Genomic DNA, 19,449 nt, shown 5'->3' with positions numbered 1-19,449 from the left:
ATGATCAATGGAAACAGGATGCACCTGAGCTAAATTTTGAGTCTCATAGCAAAGGGTCTGAATACTTACGTAAATAAAGGTATTTATGTTTTTTATTTGTAATAAATTTGCAAAAAATTATAAAAACCTGTTTTCGCTTTGTCATTATGGGGTATTGGGTGTAGATTGATGAGGGGAAAATAGAATAAGGCTTTAACGTAACAAAATGTGGAAGAAGTCAAGGCATCTGAATCCTGTAGCTTGGTGTGTGTGAGTATGTCTGTAGAAGAATGTAGACGTGTCATCTTGTCTGACATCCATATTGCAACATGTAGCAGCATACAAAGTAGTGGTTAGATAGCATTCAAACCTACATACATACGACTACAGTACACCTGAGTCTTACAAGGGTTCAAGTCCCTTAAGGGGAAAATGTCCGTCATCTCACCCCACCTTAAGGTACTTCCCCCTTCAATCGATCAAATAAAAAGGCAGATCAAGAACAAAGAGCCATGAACATGGATAACCCTTATAAAAGGTAAAACTGTGTGCAGCGAAGGGTAGGGGCCCAGAGTTTTTCCTGATCAGGTAAGACTTGGTCCTAGTTATACCAACCCTATAACCAGGACCCAGAGAGTTTCTTGGCCAGGTTCACATAGTCAGGGAAAAACTCCTGGCCCTTAGAATGATCATGTTAGCTTGGTGATTATAGGCTTCTATCGGCATGACTTGGAATGGATGCTTGGAATGAGCGTCAACTAGAGTGAATGATTGAATTCAGGGCTGGGTAAAGACTGTAGCCTTTGTGATCTCGCCAAACACCAATTGTCTGGTGTCTTAAAAGCCTGAGAGGAAGGCTAAAAGAATTGTGGCTAAACTATCATAGAAGAGGTCATGAAAACTACAGTCCAAACAGTACAACCGTAACAACTGAACCCAACCATCCCCCACCAATAAAACACTACAGTATAGAAACATGCAGACGTGTATATAAATAACTCTTATTCAGCATCTAGGACCGATGAAAACACTGACGTTATTCACCACCAGAATGTCTTACTACTACAGCGCCTCACGTCTTGGCCAGATACTGTTCCTTTGTTGAGTCTACACTACAGACCACATATTGACTGACTGGCTAACTGACTGACTGAGAGCCAACATAACCTGAACATAGGGAATGGCTGTCTAAGTTACCCTGTTGCCCCTAGCAACATACAGCCCATAATACTGAGTGTCCATACCTGACACAGCCTTAACCCTTCCCACCTCCCCCCAGAGAGAGCCCATCCAAGCGGGCATGACCGAAGAGCTAAAACACCCCTAGTGCTAGGACCACTTGGACCGCTCCTCCTTTTGGTTGGTGACGGTTGGTAGTATCAGCAGACCGGTCCATCTCATACAGAGGGGTGTGTGGTGGGTGGGCGTGGGATCAGGAGATGCATAGGGAGCTGGGGACGGAGGCCAGGGTGCAGACGGGGGTGGGCAGGCCGTAGTAGAGGGGGTCTGTGAGGGGGAAGAGGAGGAGGAGGAAGAGGAGGACCCCCAGCAGGTAGCAGGAGAGGATGGTAAGGCGGTGGGGGTGCTCCAGGGCCGTGCTCAGGGCAGGGAAGCCCATGTGATTACAGAACGAGTGGCACAGCACCGGCCCCACCAGATGACCTGAGAACAGAGAGAAAATAGTAGATATAAATATTCAGTAAATATTAATCAATATTAGGTAGATATAAATATTAACCAATATTAGGTAGATATAAATATTAACCAATATTAGGTAGATATAAATATTCAAGGTGACAAAATGGTTGCACACACACAACTTTACAACAACTAATATGACCACAAAGAAAGAGACCCAGCCAGACCTAGCTAGTACCCAGAGACCCAGCCTGACCTAGCTAGTACCCAGAGACCCAGCCAGACCTAGCTAATACCCAGAGACCCAGCCAGACCTAGCTAGTACCCAGAGACCCAGCCAGACCTAGCTAGTACCCAGAGACCCAGACAGACCTAGCTAGTACCCAGAGACCCAGCCAGAACTAGCTAGTACCCAGAGACCCAGCCAGACCTATCTAGTACCCAGAGACCCAGCCAGACCTAGCTAGTACCCAGAGACCCAGCCAGACCTAGCTAGTACCCAGAGACCCAGCCAGACCTAGCTAGTACCCAGAGACCCAGCCAGACCTAGCTAGTACCCAGAGACTCAGACAGACCTAGCTAGTACCAAGAGACCCAGACAGACCTAGCTAGTACCCAGAGACCCAGACAGAACTAGCTAGTACCCAGAGACCCAGCCAGACCTAGCTAGTACCCAGAGACCCAGACAGACCTAGCTAGTACCCAGAGACCCAGACAGACCTAGCTAGTACCCAGAGACCCAGACAGAACTAGCTAGTACCCACCTGTTCTGATAAATATGAAGGCAGTGTAAGCTCCAAAGACAGCGGTGTAGGAGAACTGGAACACTGCAACACAACCATTAATAATCATATACAGCCTATTTAACAGTCAGTGGAAGAAGAAGACATAGCTAGGCTACTGTATCCATCTACCACATGGGAGACAAAATAGAAAAGCTGCAGTTTATCATTTGGTCCTTACCTGCAGCGAGAAAGATCCCAGACACAGTGCCCTGTCTGAATCGCAGCAGTTCGATCACATGATGAAAGTGAGCTGTGAAGACAACATCTTTAGAGGTTCCAGACAAAAGAAATCGACATCACGGACAGGGTTGAAAAATAATCCAGCATCATCCAAAATGTATTCGCCATTTACATTTTGTTTACCACATTCACATGCAGAATTTTTGCGGTACTGGTGAGAGCTATGGGTTCATTATTTCAACAAATTAATCTAGCCAAAACTCGCTTGAAGACATTTTTGTGACAGACGAAACCATTTCGCTTTCCAGCTGCAGCTGTGTAATGAGGACAGTTGTTCTGACTGAAAATCATCTTGTCTATATTATTAAAAGCATATCAGGTTTATAACAGAGGTTTACGCCTACTGCCTTTCTGTAATATTAAAAATTATAATAATATATTGGATTTATGTAGCGCTTTTCCAGATGCTCAAAGCACCTAAATGAGTTTTGCTATAATTTTGTTGGGGTCAAAGCCCCAAAAACTACCAGAGAAAAGTGCTTCTCTCTCTCGCTCTCCGTTGATGTGCCAGGGGCTCCAATTGCATGAAAATGATTAGTCAAGAGTCAAAACACACAAAACGATGTGTTGGCTGCAGCTGTAGCACCACAGGTGTGCAGCACAGCTTTGGCATCAATATTTATGTAGGTCAAAATGACGGACGGTGTTTGGATTGACATGCACACACATTAACTGACATAACAGACACACACATTAACTGACATAACGGACTTTAAAGGGGTTGCTCTAATTTAATGGAATGAAATGCTGCTAAATCCAATAAATTATTTTTTCAATTCAGTTGGGGCAAGCAGATTTTTCTAAATGCAAACCAGACCTAGACGATCCACCGGTGCTGTATGTTGATGGGATTTACCTACTCCGAAGAAGAGGGGACAGGTGAACATGGCAGTAGAGGGGCTGGCGCAGGGCACCAGCATGGGCAGCATACAGGCCCTGAATACCAGCTCTTCAGTCAGAGGAGCCACCACCTGGTTCCTCAGCCAGCGCATGTCCCTGAGGCACAGAGTCCAGAACCATGGGTCTGTGGGGGGGAGAGAGTATGCCATAATGTGTCTGTGAGAGAGATACTGTACACATCTAGAAAAATTTTAACACTTAGAGCTGAATCCTATTTTTAAAATTGGTACACTTAACTCATCAATCATGCATTGATGTCAATGGGAGGTTTGTTATCCTGGTGAATCATCTCCAGGATAACACAGTAATAACCATATTGGGGGAATAATCATCTCCAGACAGTATCTCACCAAGGGCCACTCGTATCCCATCCATGAAGCCCCAGGGGCAGTCCATAGCCAGCTGGATGAGAGGGCCAAGAAACAACACCTACCAGAGCAAAGGTCAGAGGTTAACTACTGTAGGTCAGACAACACCAAATGTATATCAACAACAGTCTGTTGTGTCTGTTACCATGGTGAGCAGCTGAGGCAGTATGATGGCTGGGATGAGGCCCTCGAAGCGAATGCCCATCAGAGCCAGCAACGAGGGGCCGGGCTATAGGGGAACAAGAGGAGACATAGTGATGGAATCCATGGAATGTTTTCATGTATATAACGTAGCATAAATAATAATAATAATAATAATATGCCATTTAGCAGACGCTTTTATCCAAAGCGACTTACAGTCATGCGTACATACATTATTTATTTTTTGTGTATGGGTGGTCCCAGGGATCGAACCCACTACCCTGGCGTTACAAGCGCCGTGCTCTACCAGCTGAGCTACATAGGACCACATCACGGCATAACACTCCCTAACAATGAACAGACCAGGAAATAGGCTGTAATCAGCTGGCATCCTGTGCCCCAGCCTCAAAGGAACTGCTTGTTTCATGCATCTGTGCCCAGATACTGGGTTGCAATGTATCAAATCCATTATAGGGCAAGAGGTTGCTTGGAAAGCTGGCTACGATGTGTAGTTGTTCTGTATTGGAGTAAGCTGCTTTTCCTTTTCTAATAGAGTGGGGAAATGTGACGCACTAAGCTACAATAACCCATTCTTTCCCCATACAAAACTACAGCAGACTGCTATTCCAAAGCACTTGGAACCATCAACACAGGCTCAGCTGTCATTTCCAACCATGAGCTTTAGTCATCTGATAGCAGTCAGCCGGTAGCTGAGACAGCGCGGCGTAGAGACTCACCATCACACCAGTGTACACCTTCCATGTCCACACGAAGACAGGCGACAAGGCAGATACGATCAGGACACTGGTGAAGCGCCTCTTGATAACGGCCGGGTGGTCCCTGGGGGCAGGCACGTGATGCACACACAGGAGAGGCACGTGTCAACATTACATTTTGTAAACACACCAGCCCCTTAAGGAGCAAGAACACTGCAGTTAAACAGGAAACTAAATAAATAAGCCCTCTGGTTTTGTTTGCTTGCTAATTTACCAGCAAATAATGAAAAGGCTGGCAGACTGCTGCAGGGAAATTCCATGGTAACAGAATTACACTGACACTCAGATTTTTCACTTTAAAATGTATACCAAACACAAACCATTGATTTCAAAGTTTAACAAACCATAGAACTCTATGCACAACTCTATGCACAACTACTTTCAACAATTTACACTGAACATTTTATTAAAACACATTTACAGGAAAAACTGTGCAGATACAAAGTTTGGTAACAGAGTAAAACTGAGGGAGATGTTACAGTAATTCTGTTACCAAACTTTGCATCTGCACTAGCCCAAAAGCCGGCAGATGGCGATATTGAGTAATTTCATCTTACTGTCCAAAGGGAATGTATGCGACACTGTCATTCTCATTGAAAGCAAGTCTAAGAAGCGGTAGATCGGTCCTATGTGCGCCATTTCTATGCTTCCCGTTCTAAAGTTTCTAATCTTTTACTTTCGGTTTTGTAGACCAGCTTCAAACAACTGAAAATACTATATTTTTGGTTAAGGAAAATATATTTCACAGCGGTTTAGAAGGTACAATGATTCTCTACACTATACTTGCTTGTTTTGTCAAAAACTGAAATTAGGCGAACTATTAGAATTTTAGCAACCAGGAAGTGGTGGAGTGATTTCTGCATATTCTACCTTTAAATACATATGAGAACATGATATAATGGTTTGTTTTAGCCTTTCAGTTAATCTTTAATAGAAAATGACTCAAGTAAAAGTGAAAGTCACCCAGTAAAATACTACTTGAGTAAAAGTCTAAAAGTATCTGGTTTTAAATGTACTTAAGTACAGTGGTGGAAAAAGTACTCAATTGTCATACTTGAGTAAAAGTATAGAGTAAACGTAAATGCTGTACATTAAATTCCTTATATTAAGCAAACCAGATGGCACAATTTTCTTGTTTTTTTAATTTACGGACAGACGGGCACACTCCAACACTCAGACATAATTTACAAACGCATTATTTGTGTTTAGTGAGTTCACCAGATCAGATGCAGTATGGATGACAACGCTCTATATTAATACGTGCGTGAATTGGACCATATTGCTGGCCTGCCTGAGCATTCTAAATGTAACTAGTACTTTTGGGTGTCAGGGAAAATGTATGGGAGTAAAAAGTACATATTTTCTTTAGGAATGTTGTGGAGTAAAATTAAAAAGTTGTCAAAAATATTAATAGTAAAGTAAAGTACAGATACCCCCCCAAATACGACTTAAGTAGTACTTTAAAATATGTTTACTTAAGTACTTTACACCACTGTTCACTCAAAAGAGAGTTTCTATTGGACAAATTCAGGTAGGTCCCTCCCCGTTCCGTTCCGTTGGCTCTGTTTGGTTCTTAACCGTTTTCCATTACGAATAGGCCTCCACCCCTAGTCTGATAGTTTCAAAATAAAAGGCTGCTGCAACCTGATTGGCTGAACGCGATAGGTAACATCTGAGACTAGCATTAGCTATTCTAGCATGGTGGTGGAAAATGGTGGTTCTTAAAGAAAGTACGCTTATTTTCCCAGTTTTCTTCGCCTTCTCACTATTTGTATTTGTATTTATTATGGATCCCCATGAGTTCCTGCCAAGGCAGCAGCTACTCTTTCTGGGGTCCAGCAAAAATTAAGGCAGTAATACACATTATATTACAACTTTTAAACATTAAAATACATTTTACAACAGATTTCACAATCCAATAAGTGTGTTCCCTCCGGCCACTACTCTACTACCACACACAATCCAGGTGTACATGTGTGTATAGTGTGTATGTTATCTGTGTTTGTATGTGTGTGTTTGTACCTGTGTGTGTGACCCTTCACAGTCCTCGCTGTTCCATTAGGTGTGTTTTCATTATCTGTTTTTTAAAAATCAGATTTTACTGCTTGCGTGGGTTACCTGATGTGGAATAGAGTTCCATGTAGCCATGGCTCTATTTGGTACTGTGCGCCTCCCATAGTCTGTTCTTGACTTGGGGACTGTGAAGAGACCTCTGGTGGCATGTCTTGTGGCATATGCATGGGTGTCCGAGCTGTGTGCAAGTAGTTTAAAACAGACAGCTCGGTGCATTCAACATGTCAATACTTCTTACAAAAACAAGTAGTGACGAAGTCAATCTCTCCTCTACTTTGAGCCATGAGAGATTGACATGCATATTATTAATGTTAGCTCTACTGTGTACATTTAAGGGCCAGCCGTGCTGCCCTGTTCTGGGCCAGTTGTAATTTTCCCAAGTCCCTCTTTGTGGCACCTGACCACACAACTGGGCAGTAGTCCAGGTGCGACAAAACTAGGGCCTGTAAGACCTGCCTTGTTGATCTTAGCTACTGTTGCATTAATAACAGTTTACAATCCAGGGTTACTCCAAGCAGTTTAGTCTCCTCAATTTGCTCAATTACTTTTTTTTTATATATTTCTTTTGTCATTTAGTAGACGCTCTTATCCAGAGCGACTTACATGAGCAATTAGGGTTAAGTGCCTTGCTCAAGGGCACATCGACAGATTTTTCACCTAGTCGGCTCGGGGATTAGAACCAGCGACCTTTCAGTTACAGGCACAACGCTCTTAACCACTATTACAAGATTTAGTTGAGGTTTAGGGTTTAGTGAATGATTTGTCCCAAATAAAACGCTTTTAGTTTTTGAAATATTTAGGACTAACTTATTCCTTGTCACCTATTCTGAAACTGACTGCAGCTCTTTGTAAATGTTGCAGTGATTTCACTCACCGTAGTAGCTGGCGTGTATAGTGTTGAGTCATCTGCATACATAGACACACAGGATTTACTATGAGCCAGTGGCATGTCGTTAGTAATGCATCTGGCCCTTCATTGGACACTGTGTTAACAAACCTCCAAACGAGCTTCAATGCCATACAACACTCCTTCCGTAGCCTCCAACTGCTCTTAAACACTAGTAAAACTAAATGCATGCTCTTCAATCGAACGCTGCTGGCACCCGCCCACCCGACTAGAATCACCACTCTCGACGGGTCTGACCTAGAGTATGTGGACAACTACAAATACCTAGGTGTCTGGTTAGACTGTAAACTCTCCTTCCAGACTCACATTAAGAATCTCCAATCCAAAGTTAAATCTAGAATCGGCTTCCTATTTCGCAACAAAGCCTCCTTCACTCATGCTGCCAAACATGCCCTCGTAAAACTGACTATCCTACCGATCCTTGACTTCGGCGATGTCATTTACAAAATAGCCTCCAACACTCTACTCAGCAAATTGGATGTAGTCTATCACAGTGCCATCCGTTTTGTCTCCAAAGCCCCATACACTACCCACCACTGTGACCTGTACGCTCTTGTTGGCTGGTCCTCACTACATGTTCGTCGTCAAACCCACTGGCTCCAGGCCATCTATAAATCACTGCTAGGCAAATCCCCGCCTTATCTTAGCTCATTGGTCACCATAGCAGCACCCACCCGTAGTCTGCGCTCCAGCAGGTATATCTCACTGGTCATTCCCAAAGCCAACACCTCATTTGGCCGCCATTCCTTCCAGTTCTCTGCTGCCAATGACTGGAACGAATTGCAAAAATCTCTGAAGCTGGAGACTCTCATCTCCCTCACTAACTTTAAGCATCAGTTGTCAGAGCACCTTACTGATCACTGCACCTGTACACAGCCCATCTGAAATTAGCCCACCCAACTACCTCATCCCTATATTGTTATTTATTTTGCTCTTTTGCACCCCAGTATCTCTATTTGCACATAATCTCTTGCACATCTAGCATTCCAGTGTTAATACTAATTGTAAGTATTTTGCACTATAGCATATTTATTGCCTTACCTCCATAACTTTTTTTTTTTTTTTTTTTTTTTTTTGGGGGGGATGGATCAGCTTAATATTGCAGATAGATTGCATCTTCTATCAATGTAATTGTCTGCATCACTTCCAATCCCCCATGTTTATTTATATTTTTTATATATATATTCCCCTTTATTACTTTTCAACCCCACCATCCTTTCCCTACTTGGAGTAAATTAGTGAACAACAACGCCCAGGCCTCTACTTCCGGTCTATACTTACTATCTACACCTTATGGACAGAGTTAATTTTACAATAATTCTATATCTATATATATATATATATATATATATATATATATATATATATATATATATATATATATATATATATATATATATATTATTTATTTTTTTGCTCCTGAACTTCTTCTACTCTCAACCTCTCCGATCATTTTCATGATGTCCATCCGGTTTGCTTCTAAATGCCATATCTTTCTAACTGTGCTCTTTCCCAAAAGCTCCCAACATACAACCTATATACTTATTATGGACACAGTATGCTTACATTATTAGCTATCTTTGTTATTATTTGTTGTTATTTGTTATTAGTCCCATCCTTCAACTCTATTCAATACCTCCCATCTATCTCTTAACACCATCCATATAGGATTTCTATTTGCCATATATATTTCAACCGTACTGTGATGTTTTACAAAAGTTCTGAACCTTTCTATTCTCATTGCTTCTACAGATTGTGAATTAAAAATAAACATTTTTGCTAAAAGTATTATTATATTATTGATTGATTGACTATGACTTTTCAGATCACCCAGTAATGCTATCTGCAAGGTTAGTTCCAGGTAAATATTGCAATCCTTTAGCCATTCCTGGACCTGTGTCCAAAAACAAGCTACAAATGGACAGAACCAAAACAAATGATCTAATGATTCTATCTCTTCACAGCAAAATCTGCAGAGCTGGGAAGATTGTATCCCCCATATAAATAACATTCTATTGGTAGCAAGAATTTTATATAATAATTTAAATTGAAAGATTCTAATTTTTGAATCCGGTGTCGTTTTGCGTGTCAGTTCATAAACACTATGCCATGGGATCGGTACGTCAAAGATCTCTTCCCAACTATTTTGCAATCTATATGGGACGGCTGTCAATCCTTTGGTCCTTAAGTGAAACTGATATACTTTTTTATTTATCACAGTTTTCCTTAACCAATTATGTTCTTTAATGCAAGGCCAACAGACAAGTTCCTTACTTTCTCCCCCTTCAACTTTCCTCTTCCACTTTTGCGGTAAGGCTGCAATTATTTGGTTGTAATTTTGGGTAGAGCAGACATTTCCATATGTTTTTGTTAGCTGCATGTGCGACATAACTCCACCAGTCCTACCGATGATATCATTTACGAAGATTATACCTTTTTTAAACATTCTGTCAAAAAATAAAGGTTTTTTGTCAATTAGTATATTTGAATTTAACCACAATATTTGTTGCATTATTTGTTCTGTCGTTTCTGGAGGATTAAATTGAAATTGCAACCAACTTTCTATGGCTTGTTTTAGAAATAGTGACATTTGGGAGATTATTTCCTTTTCAAATAACTGAAAGTGAGAGGTTGTAATCTGAATAAAGGGAAAAAGGCCTTTCTTGAACAGTGGGTGAGACAATCTTACTAATTTGCTTGAGAACCAGTTCGGATTTAAGTATAACTTTTGGATGACTGAAGATTTTAGTGATAGGTCTAATGCTTTAATATTTAATAATTTCTGTCCTCCGAATTCATATTCATTATATAAATATGCTCTTTTAATTTTGTCTGGCTTGCCGTTCCAAATAAAATTGAATATTTTTTTCTCATATAATTTAAAAAACTGTTTGCTAGGCGTAGGCAAGACCATAAGCAAATAGGTAAACTGGGATAATACTAAAGAGTTAATCAGGGTGATTTTTCCACAAATTGACAGGTATTTTCCTTTCCATGGTAGTAAGATCTTATCTATTTTTGCTAACTTTCTATTAAAATTTATTGAAGTGAGATCATTTATTTCCTTTGGGATATGTATTCCGAGTATATCTACATCACCATCAGACCATTTTATTGGTAAACTACATGGTAATGTAAAAATTGTATTTTTTAGTGATCCAATACGTAATATAGTACATTTGTCATAATTTGGTTTTAATCCAGAGAGGTTAGAAAATGTATCTAGATCCTCTATGAGGCTGTGGAGGGATTCTAGTTGTGGATCTAAAAGAAAACATGAATCATCTGCGTACAATGACACCTTTGTTTTTAAGCCCTGTATTTCTAATCCTCTGATATTATTATTGGATCTGATTTTAATAGCTAACATCTCAATGGCCACAATAAATAGATATGCCGATAGTGGACAACCTTGTTTCACTCCTCTTGACAGTTTAAAACTTTCTGAGAAATAGCCATTATTTACTATTTTACACCTAGGGTTACTATACATGATTTTGACCCATTTTATAAGAGATTCTCCAAAATTGAAATGCTCCAGGCATTTATATATAAATTCCAGTCGAACTTTATCAAATGCCTTTTCGAAGTCTGCTATGAATAGCAGGCCTGGTTTCCCATATTTTCCATAGTGTTCTATTGTTTCCAATACTTGCCTTATATTATCTCCAATGTATCTTCCATGTAAAAAACCTGTCTGATTAGAATGAATAATATCCGACAATACCTTTTTAATTCTATGCGCTATACATTTTGCTAGGATTTTTGCATCACAACACTGAAGTGTAAGTGGCCTCCAATTTTGTAAATGGACTGGATCTTTATATTTTCCACTTGTATCCTGTTTCAGTAATAATGAGATCAGACCTTCTTCTTGAGTGTCAGATAATCTACCATTTACATAGGAGTGGTTAAAACATGCTAATAACGGTCCTCTTAGTATATCAAAAAAGGTTTGGTATACCTCGATTGGTATGCCATCCAACCCTGGAGTTTTCCCAGACTTAAAGTCTTTAATTGCATCCAGAAGTTCCTCCTCTGTAATTTCACCTTCACATGAGTCTTTCTGTGTGGCTGTTAATTTGACATTATCAATAGAAAAAAAATCTCTACAATTAGCTTCAGTTAGAGGAGATGGAGGCGACTGAAAAGAAAACATATGCTTAAAATACTTTGTTTCTTCCTTCAAAATATCATTAGGTGAATTATAGGTGACTCCGTCAATTGTAACCAGTTTCATTAAGTTCTTTTTGGTAGCATTCCTATGTTGAAGATTAAAAAAGAATTTTGTGCATTTTTCCCCATATTCCATCCAGTTTGCTTTATTTTTATAATATATTACACTTGATCTTTCTTGAATAAGTTTTTCCATTTCTTTTTGTTTTTCCTCTAATTTATTCTGAGCCTCTATGTTACAGTTTTTATTGCCATCTATCTGTTCTGTTAGACTTTCTATTTCCTTTCTTAGTATAAACTCTTTTGACCTAAATTGCTTTTGTTTTCGAGATGAGTACTGAATTGCATGGCCTCTAAAGGCACATTTAAAGGTGTCCCATACAATAAGGGGATTCGCTGTACCTATGTTATGTTGGAAAAAGTCAGTTATAAATTCCTTTGTTCTAATTATAAATAAATTATCATCTAATAGGCTTTGATTAAATTTCCAATATCCTCGCCCACGTGGAAATTCAGTCAGAGTAATGTATATGCCTATTATATGATGGTCCGACCGCATTCTGTCCCCTATCAACACTTTTTTTACTTTTGGTGCCAACGAGAATGAGATAAGAAAGAAGTCAAGACGACTAGCTTGATTCAGTCTCCGCCATGTATATCTCACTAGATCAGCATATTTAAGCCTCCATATATCTACTAGTTCTAATGTATCCATGACATTCACAATTTCCTTAAGAGCATGTGGGTGATTGTTTGTGGTGTGATTTCCTTTTCGGTCCATTGAGCTATTTAAAACAGTATTATAATCCCCCACCATAATAATATTGTCTTGAGTTGCTTGCAGGCTTGATAATTTATTATATATATTGTCAAAGAATTGTGGATCATCATTATTTGGTCCGTAAAGGTTAATGAGCCATATCTGTTTATGGTCCAATACCATATTTAAAATAATCCATCTACCTTGCGTATCTATTTGGACAATTTGCACATTCGGATCGAAATTACTATTAATTAATATCATCACCCCTTTTGAATTTCTTTGCCCATGGGAGAAGTATATTTCCCCCCCCCATTCTTTTTTCCACGCTACTTCATCTCGAATTGTTGAATGAGTTTCCTGTATACAATAGATATTATATTCCTTCTCTTTGAGCCATGTAAATATTGTTCTTCTTTTGTTATTATCAGCTAAGCCATTACAATTATAACTGGCTATACTTATTTCACCATACACCATAATGAGATACAAGTTTCAAGTCTATTTATCATTATATATGTTTGTAAATTTACCAATAAAAAATAGCGTAATGATTGAGTGTCCATATAGCTGTACCGTGATATTTGCATTGCTACGGAGTAACCCTTCAATTGTTCTCCACTAATTCCCCCGCTAAAGCCCCTCCCCATCCCAAGTTGAGCCGTCATCCCAGTGATCAGCATCCCACCCACGTCCCTCCGTATCCCTAAGGCCCCGAGAGGCCAGGACCCATCCATCGAAAACAGCACACAGTGCCACCCACAAAACAGAAGCAGGTTAACCGCCAAAAGCATTTCCAATGCTTTCACCTCTATATATATATATCTATATAACTATTTTTTTTTTTTTAATTATGCATATCCTATTTTCCATCATTATCAATTAATATGCGTAATAATGTCGGCAGTTCACGCATAGGATTCTAACATATAACCAGGATTGCCATTGTATTACATTTAATTCATTGACAAGCAATTATTATCCTAGCAAATAATTCCCGCGGTCCATCCCATACCCCCCCCCCCAACATCCCCCCCCCCCCCCCCCACAACAGATGCCAGACAAGCACACACGCACATACTCACATACTCCAACACACTCAACCCCCCTCCCCCACAATCCACCATAAAATCCGATACTCAACGGCTGTTATATCCCAGAGCCCAACTCGAGAAATAACTTGATCTACGAGTGCACATACAGTTAAAGCTGATTGAGAAAGCATGCAGATTGAGCAGAAATTGATAACAATGTGAGATTTGATTAATCTACTTAATCTATGTCAAGTCCTAGGTGATGGAGATCAGATCCACCCTCTTCACCTGAGACACAAACACTCTGATCCCCTGTTGTAACCATTTTCCCAAGCATCTCCATGCGGTCAGACCTTTGATTATTTTGTGCCACCTGGGCCACAATGATAAACCCCCTCTCTGATTGTCCGAGTGTGACCCCCTCCCCATGGGTTACTGCAGCCAGTGTTGCCAGCACTGCCACTACCTGGGTGGGCGTACCCCACCGGAATCCCCACCGGCTAGGTAAAAGGTCGTCAAGGTTCTCATTAGCAGCTTTGAGAATTTCCTTGTATATTATGCTCTCCCATCAGGGGGCTCTGGCTTTGTAGGACCAACCCTGCCAGGCAGGCTCAGAATCTTGAGGGGGCGGTGCTGCTCAAGTAGGTCTCTGACCGCATTTATTTCTCTGTTTAGGCTGCATATTCACAGCAGGTCCATAAAATAGATGGGAACTTCTCTTTGGTGTATGGGTCGCTCAGGTGGGTGTCCAGGTTATAGGGTTAGGGATCTTTCCATCATGATACGACAATGAATAATTAGATTAGATGTATACTATATTTAAAACTGTATATCCCTCATCTACACAAAATTGAAAGCTCTCTCTCTCACTACCCCTGTTCATAGACCCCCGGTCGGCTCTGGGATATGCAACCATTTCCCCTCTCACTCACTTAACGCCGCACCTTTTCAAACACAAAAATGCACACCACATGGTTGACTGCGGAAGAAATGGGCCGAGCGTGCAAACGCACCCGCATCCACATCTGCTGCAAGGGGGAAAGGACGCCAGAGAGAACACAGGACCAACCACAACAACCACCCGCCAAAACAACAACCTCCCGCCAAAAAAATCCATGTTCTAATTATTTGTATATAAAGATGTATTATTCTGCTTGTTATATCGTTTTATCCATTTATAAAATACTATACTTACTATAAATGTTATTTAATATTACAATCCCTATCATTGCTAGTATCAGGTGCTCCAATATTTGACTCCTCTATTACAACTTTTAGAATAGCCATGGAGTAGTCTTTGTGTCTCTGAACATTTGGTTGTCAATATATAATTTATCCACCACTAGTGCAACACGTTTCCCTTTTAATCTGTTTTCCTTGAAGATTGGATACAGAACTTTGCGCCTTTCTACAATCTCCTTCGGGAACTGATCATTCATGCCTATTTTCGTGCCAGTAAGTCTTTTTCCCAGGCTTTTCACCATAGCTTTGTCCTTAAAAAAAGCAAATTTGGCAACGATTGGGCGCTCATATTTCTGTCCTCTTTTTCCGAAACGATGTACACGTTCGAGTTGGATTTTATCGACAGCCTCGAGTGGGATTTGTAGCGCTGTATGCAGGAAGTCCTTCATAATATTCTCTGTTATTTCTCCCTCCTTTTCCTGAATACCCGTAAGTACTAGATTTTCCCTCATCGATCTAGTTTGGATGTCTAGTAAGGCTTCTCTCAGAAGATTGTTCTCCTTTTTTAATTCCCTAACGTCCGTTTCCATTTTAGAGACTGTCACTTTTATTTCTTTGGTTTCTTTCTCCATTACCAAAGCTTTTTCGTCACTCATTTGAAGACTCGCTTTCAACTCTTTTACGTCTTTACTGACCAATTCTAATATGCCCAATTTGTCATTTATCGACTTCAACAGGTCGCTTTCCACACTTACCATACCCAGTGGTGAAAAGCATATATCATCTGTATCTGTCGATGAATCGCGTTTCCTTTTGGGGATCGGCTCTCCACGCTTGTCTTCAGTCATGTTTGGGTGTTGCTTGTTGTAGTAATATTTGTCGATATATTTCTCTAGCCTTATGATCTTATTTCTGTTATTATCCAGATTGAATTATATTAACTGCGAATATATGAAATGCTAATATTTAGTCTAACTTACTGATTTTGAATATTATGTTTTTATCTTGAGGTGTTTTGTACCGATTTCTATTCAATACGCCATCTTGTTTACGCGTGCCCCGCCCCTTGTTTACCTCCATAACTTGCTACATTTGCACACACTGTATATATATTTTCTGTTGTATTTTTTGACTTTATGTTTTTTACCCCATATGTAACTCTGTGTTGTTGTTTTTAATCGCACTACTATGCTTTATCTTGGCCAGGTCGCAGTTGTAAATGAGAACTTGTTCTCAACTGGCTTACCTGGTTAAATAAAGGTGAAATAAAAAAAAATAGCTGCTGCCCTGGGGAATGCCTGATTCTACCTGGATTATGTTGGAGAGGCTACCATTAAAGAACACCCTCTGTGTTCTGTTAGACAGGTACCTCTCAATTCACAATATAGTAGGGGGTGTAAAGCCAACATGTAAGTTTTTCCAGCAGCATACTATGATCGATAATGTCAAAAGCCACACTGAAGTCTAACAAAACAGCTCCCACAATCGTTTTATTATCAATTTATCTCTGCCAATCATCAGTCATTTGTGTAAGTGCCGTGCATGTTGAATGCCCTTCCCTATAAATGTGCTGAAAGTCTATTGTAAATTAATTTACTGTAAAATAGCATTGTATCTGGTCAAACACAATTTTTTCCAAAAGTTTACTAAGGGTTGGTAACAGGCTGATTGGTTGGCTATTTGAGCCAGTAAAGGGTGCTTTACTATGCTTGGGTAGAGGAATGACTTTTGCTTCCCTCCAGGCCTGAGGGCACACACTTTTTTATAAGCTTAGATTGAAGATGTGGCAAATAGTAGTGGCAATATAGTCCTCTATCATCCTCAGTAATTTTCCATCCCAGTTGTCAGATTCAGGTGGCTTGTCATTGTTGATAGACAACAATCTTTTTTTCACCTCTTCCACACTCACTTTACGGCCTTTCATAATTTGGTCAGTTATACTTGGATGTGTAGGTTTGGCGTTTGTTGCTGGCATGTCATGCCTAAATGTGCTAATCTTGTCAATTATACAAATAATTAAAGTAGTTGGCAATATCAGTGGGTTTTGTGATGAATGAGCCATCTGATTCAATGAATGATGAAGCTGAGTTTGCCATTATGCCCAAAATGTTATTTAAGGTGCTCCAAAGCTTTTTACTATCATTCTTTATATCATTTATCTTGTTTCATAGTATAGTTTCTTCTTCTTTTTGTTCTGTTTAGTCACATGATTTCTCAATTTGCTGTAGGTTTGCCAATCGGTTATGCAGCCAAACTTATTTGCCATTAAATAGAGTTAAGGAGGAAATCGACGTCTTTGGAGGCTGAATGGATAATGTTTTATGCACGAACCGGTCCACTGGGGATACGAGTGTATTGCCGGACACATGCATTCCCTTTGGACTGTAAAATGCAAAGACCATAGAGATCCTAACAAAGTATTCTAATTCCTAATTATATGGAAACGACTCAATATTGCCATCTGCTGGCCCTTGGTCTTTTTTGTTGAAATTACTCTGTAAATTGTTCAGAGTAGTCATTGTGCATAGAGTTGTATGGCTTGTTCAACTTTGAAATCAATGTTTTTGTTTTGGCATACATTTAAGTGAAAAATCGGAGCCTCAGCGTAATTCCGTTACCATTGAATTGCCCTGCACGAAAGCCATGCTAGGTAGCTAGCAAGCGCCGACAAGCTAGCTAGCTACCGCTTCCGTATGTCTACAGCATCTTCTACGAATCAAGAAAGCAAAGAAATACGAGTCTTACCTTGGCAAATCACTTCTCCACACGTATAAGCTCCCAACGTAGGAGCAGGCAAGCAGCAAACATGACAGAACAGACACACAGCATATTCCGTCAGGAGGCACAAACTCGCCATTGCTGCTCCACATTTGGTTTGACATCAAATTTGGCGTTAAATCGTCATCCTCTACCATGGCGAGGGTACAGAGTCAATGGTTGTGTTTGAACAAAGATATTATGTCGTGGTGTGATAATTCCTTGACCACCTTAATTCATGAGAATATTCATAAACACGAGCTGAGAAAAATGTCAGTTCTTGCTCGCTCACATAACATATCCTGGGCGCTGTAATTCAACGTCATCATGTGGCGTCAGACGCACGCCTTCGTGTGACACCTTCGAATGTCAGTGGACCTATTATAAGGACTGTATAATAACAGCGTAATAACAGCCAATGAACAAAAAAAACATTAGGCAATGTTTATATTAGAGTATTTGCCCATATATATAATTTATTCACGTTTTATTAGGCTAACGCAAATCATAACCCTACATGCAAATGTTCTTAATTTTATTCTACTTTAATATTTGTAATATATTATTATTATTATTATTATTATTATTATTATTATTATTATTGTTATTATTAATATAATTTACCCATTTACCCTTAAGTAGCACTAAATGAACTTTGTTTTTCCTTTGGGAGAGGTAGCATATGTTTCTCAGCAAGGCAACAGCTTGCTCATTCTTCAAATTTACAGCCACTTATCATATCGTTTTAAAATGAGGGTGGTGCTTGAAATCATTGTTCTTCCTCTGTTAACCATGGTTACCTGCAAGGAAACACATGCCGTCATCATTGCTTTGCACAAAAAGGGCTTCACAGGCAAGGATATTGCTGCTAGTACGATTGCACCTAAATCAACCATTTATCGGATCCTCAAGAACTTCAAGGAGAGAGGTTCAATTGTTGTGAAGAAGGCGTCAGGGCGCCCAAGAAAGTCCAGCAAGTGCCAGGACCGTCTCCTAAAGTTGATTCAGCTGCGGGATCGGGGCACCACCAGTGCAGAGCTTGCTCAGGAATGGCAGCAGGCAGGTGTGAGTGCATCTGCACGCACAGTGAGGCGAAGACTTTTGGAGGAAGGCCTGGTGTCAAGAAGGGCAGCAAAGAAGCCACTTCTCTCCAGGAAAAACATCAGGGACAGACTGATATTCTGCAAAAGGTACATTTTCTCTGATGAATCCCCTTTCCGATTGTTTGGGGCATCCGAAAAACACCTTGTCCGGAGAAGACAAGGTGAGCGCTATCATCAGTCCTGTGTCATGCCAACAGTAAAGCATCCTGAGACCATTCATGTGTGGGGTTGCTTCTCATCCAAGGGAGTGGGCTCACTCACAATTTTGCCTAAGAACACAGCCATGAATAAAGAACGGTACCAACACATCCTCCGAGAGCAACTTCTCCCAACCATCCAAGAACCGTTTGGTGACGACCGATGCCTTTTCCAGCATGATGGAGAACCTTGCCATAAGGCAAAAGTGATAACTAAGTGGCTCGAGGAACAAAACATCGACATTTTGGGTCCATGGCCAGGAAACTCCCCAGACCTTAATCCCATTGAGAACTTGTGGTCGATCCTCAAGAGGCTGGTGGACAAACAAAATCCCACAAATTCTGACAAACTCCAAGCATTGATTATGCAAGAATGGGCTGCCATCAGTCAGGATGTGGCCCAGAAGTTAATTGACAGCATGCCAGGGCGGAT

At 40.3% G+C, this 19,449-nt stretch overlaps 1 protein-coding gene across 1 annotated transcript; it reads right to left on the bottom strand.

Moving 5' to 3' along the window:
- Positions 1 to 287: 287 nt before the first annotated feature.
- LOC311117067 (CAAX prenyl protease 2-like) lies at positions 288 to 17,960 on the bottom strand. Its single transcript, XM_084192058.1, has 8 exons — positions 17,705 to 17,960; positions 4,789 to 4,891; positions 4,056 to 4,139; positions 3,893 to 3,971; positions 3,499 to 3,666; positions 2,581 to 2,652; positions 2,382 to 2,444; positions 288 to 1,641 (listed from the first exon to the last, which is right to left on the bottom strand). The coding sequence occupies exons 1-8, from the start codon at positions 17,872 to 17,874 to the stop codon at positions 1,412 to 1,414; spliced, it is 969 nt and encodes a 322-aa protein (XP_084048184.1). The 5' UTR covers positions 17,875 to 17,960; the 3' UTR covers positions 288 to 1,411.
- Positions 17,961 to 19,449: the final 1,489 nt, after the last annotated feature.

The sequence above is a fragment of the Coregonus lavaretus genome (genome assembly GCF_964263955.1).
Source record: "Coregonus lavaretus genome assembly, contig: HAP1_SCAFFOLD_2165, whole genome shotgun sequence".
Classification (NCBI taxonomy): Eukaryota; Metazoa; Chordata; class Actinopteri; order Salmoniformes; family Salmonidae; genus Coregonus; species Coregonus lavaretus.
Note: the sequence above shows the minus strand (reverse complement) of the source record. Positions and strands in the feature narration are given on the sequence as shown.

What these genes read in the sequence shown, in the direction of transcription:
- LOC311117067 (XM_084192058.1), bottom strand. Translation starts at nt 17,874, where the DNA reads ATGGTAGAGGATGACGATTTAACGCCAAATTTGATGTCAAACCAAATG. An exon ending in TCCCCTCTTCTTCGGAGTAG is followed by an intron (nt 2,653 to 3,498) that starts GTAAATCCCATC and finishes TTGTCTTCACAG; the next exon opens with CTCACTTTCATCATGTGATC. An exon ending in CTTCATATTTATCAGAACAG is followed by an intron (nt 1,642 to 2,381) that starts GTGGGTACTAGC and finishes CTCTGTTCTCAG; the next exon opens with GTCATCTGGTGGGGCCGGTG.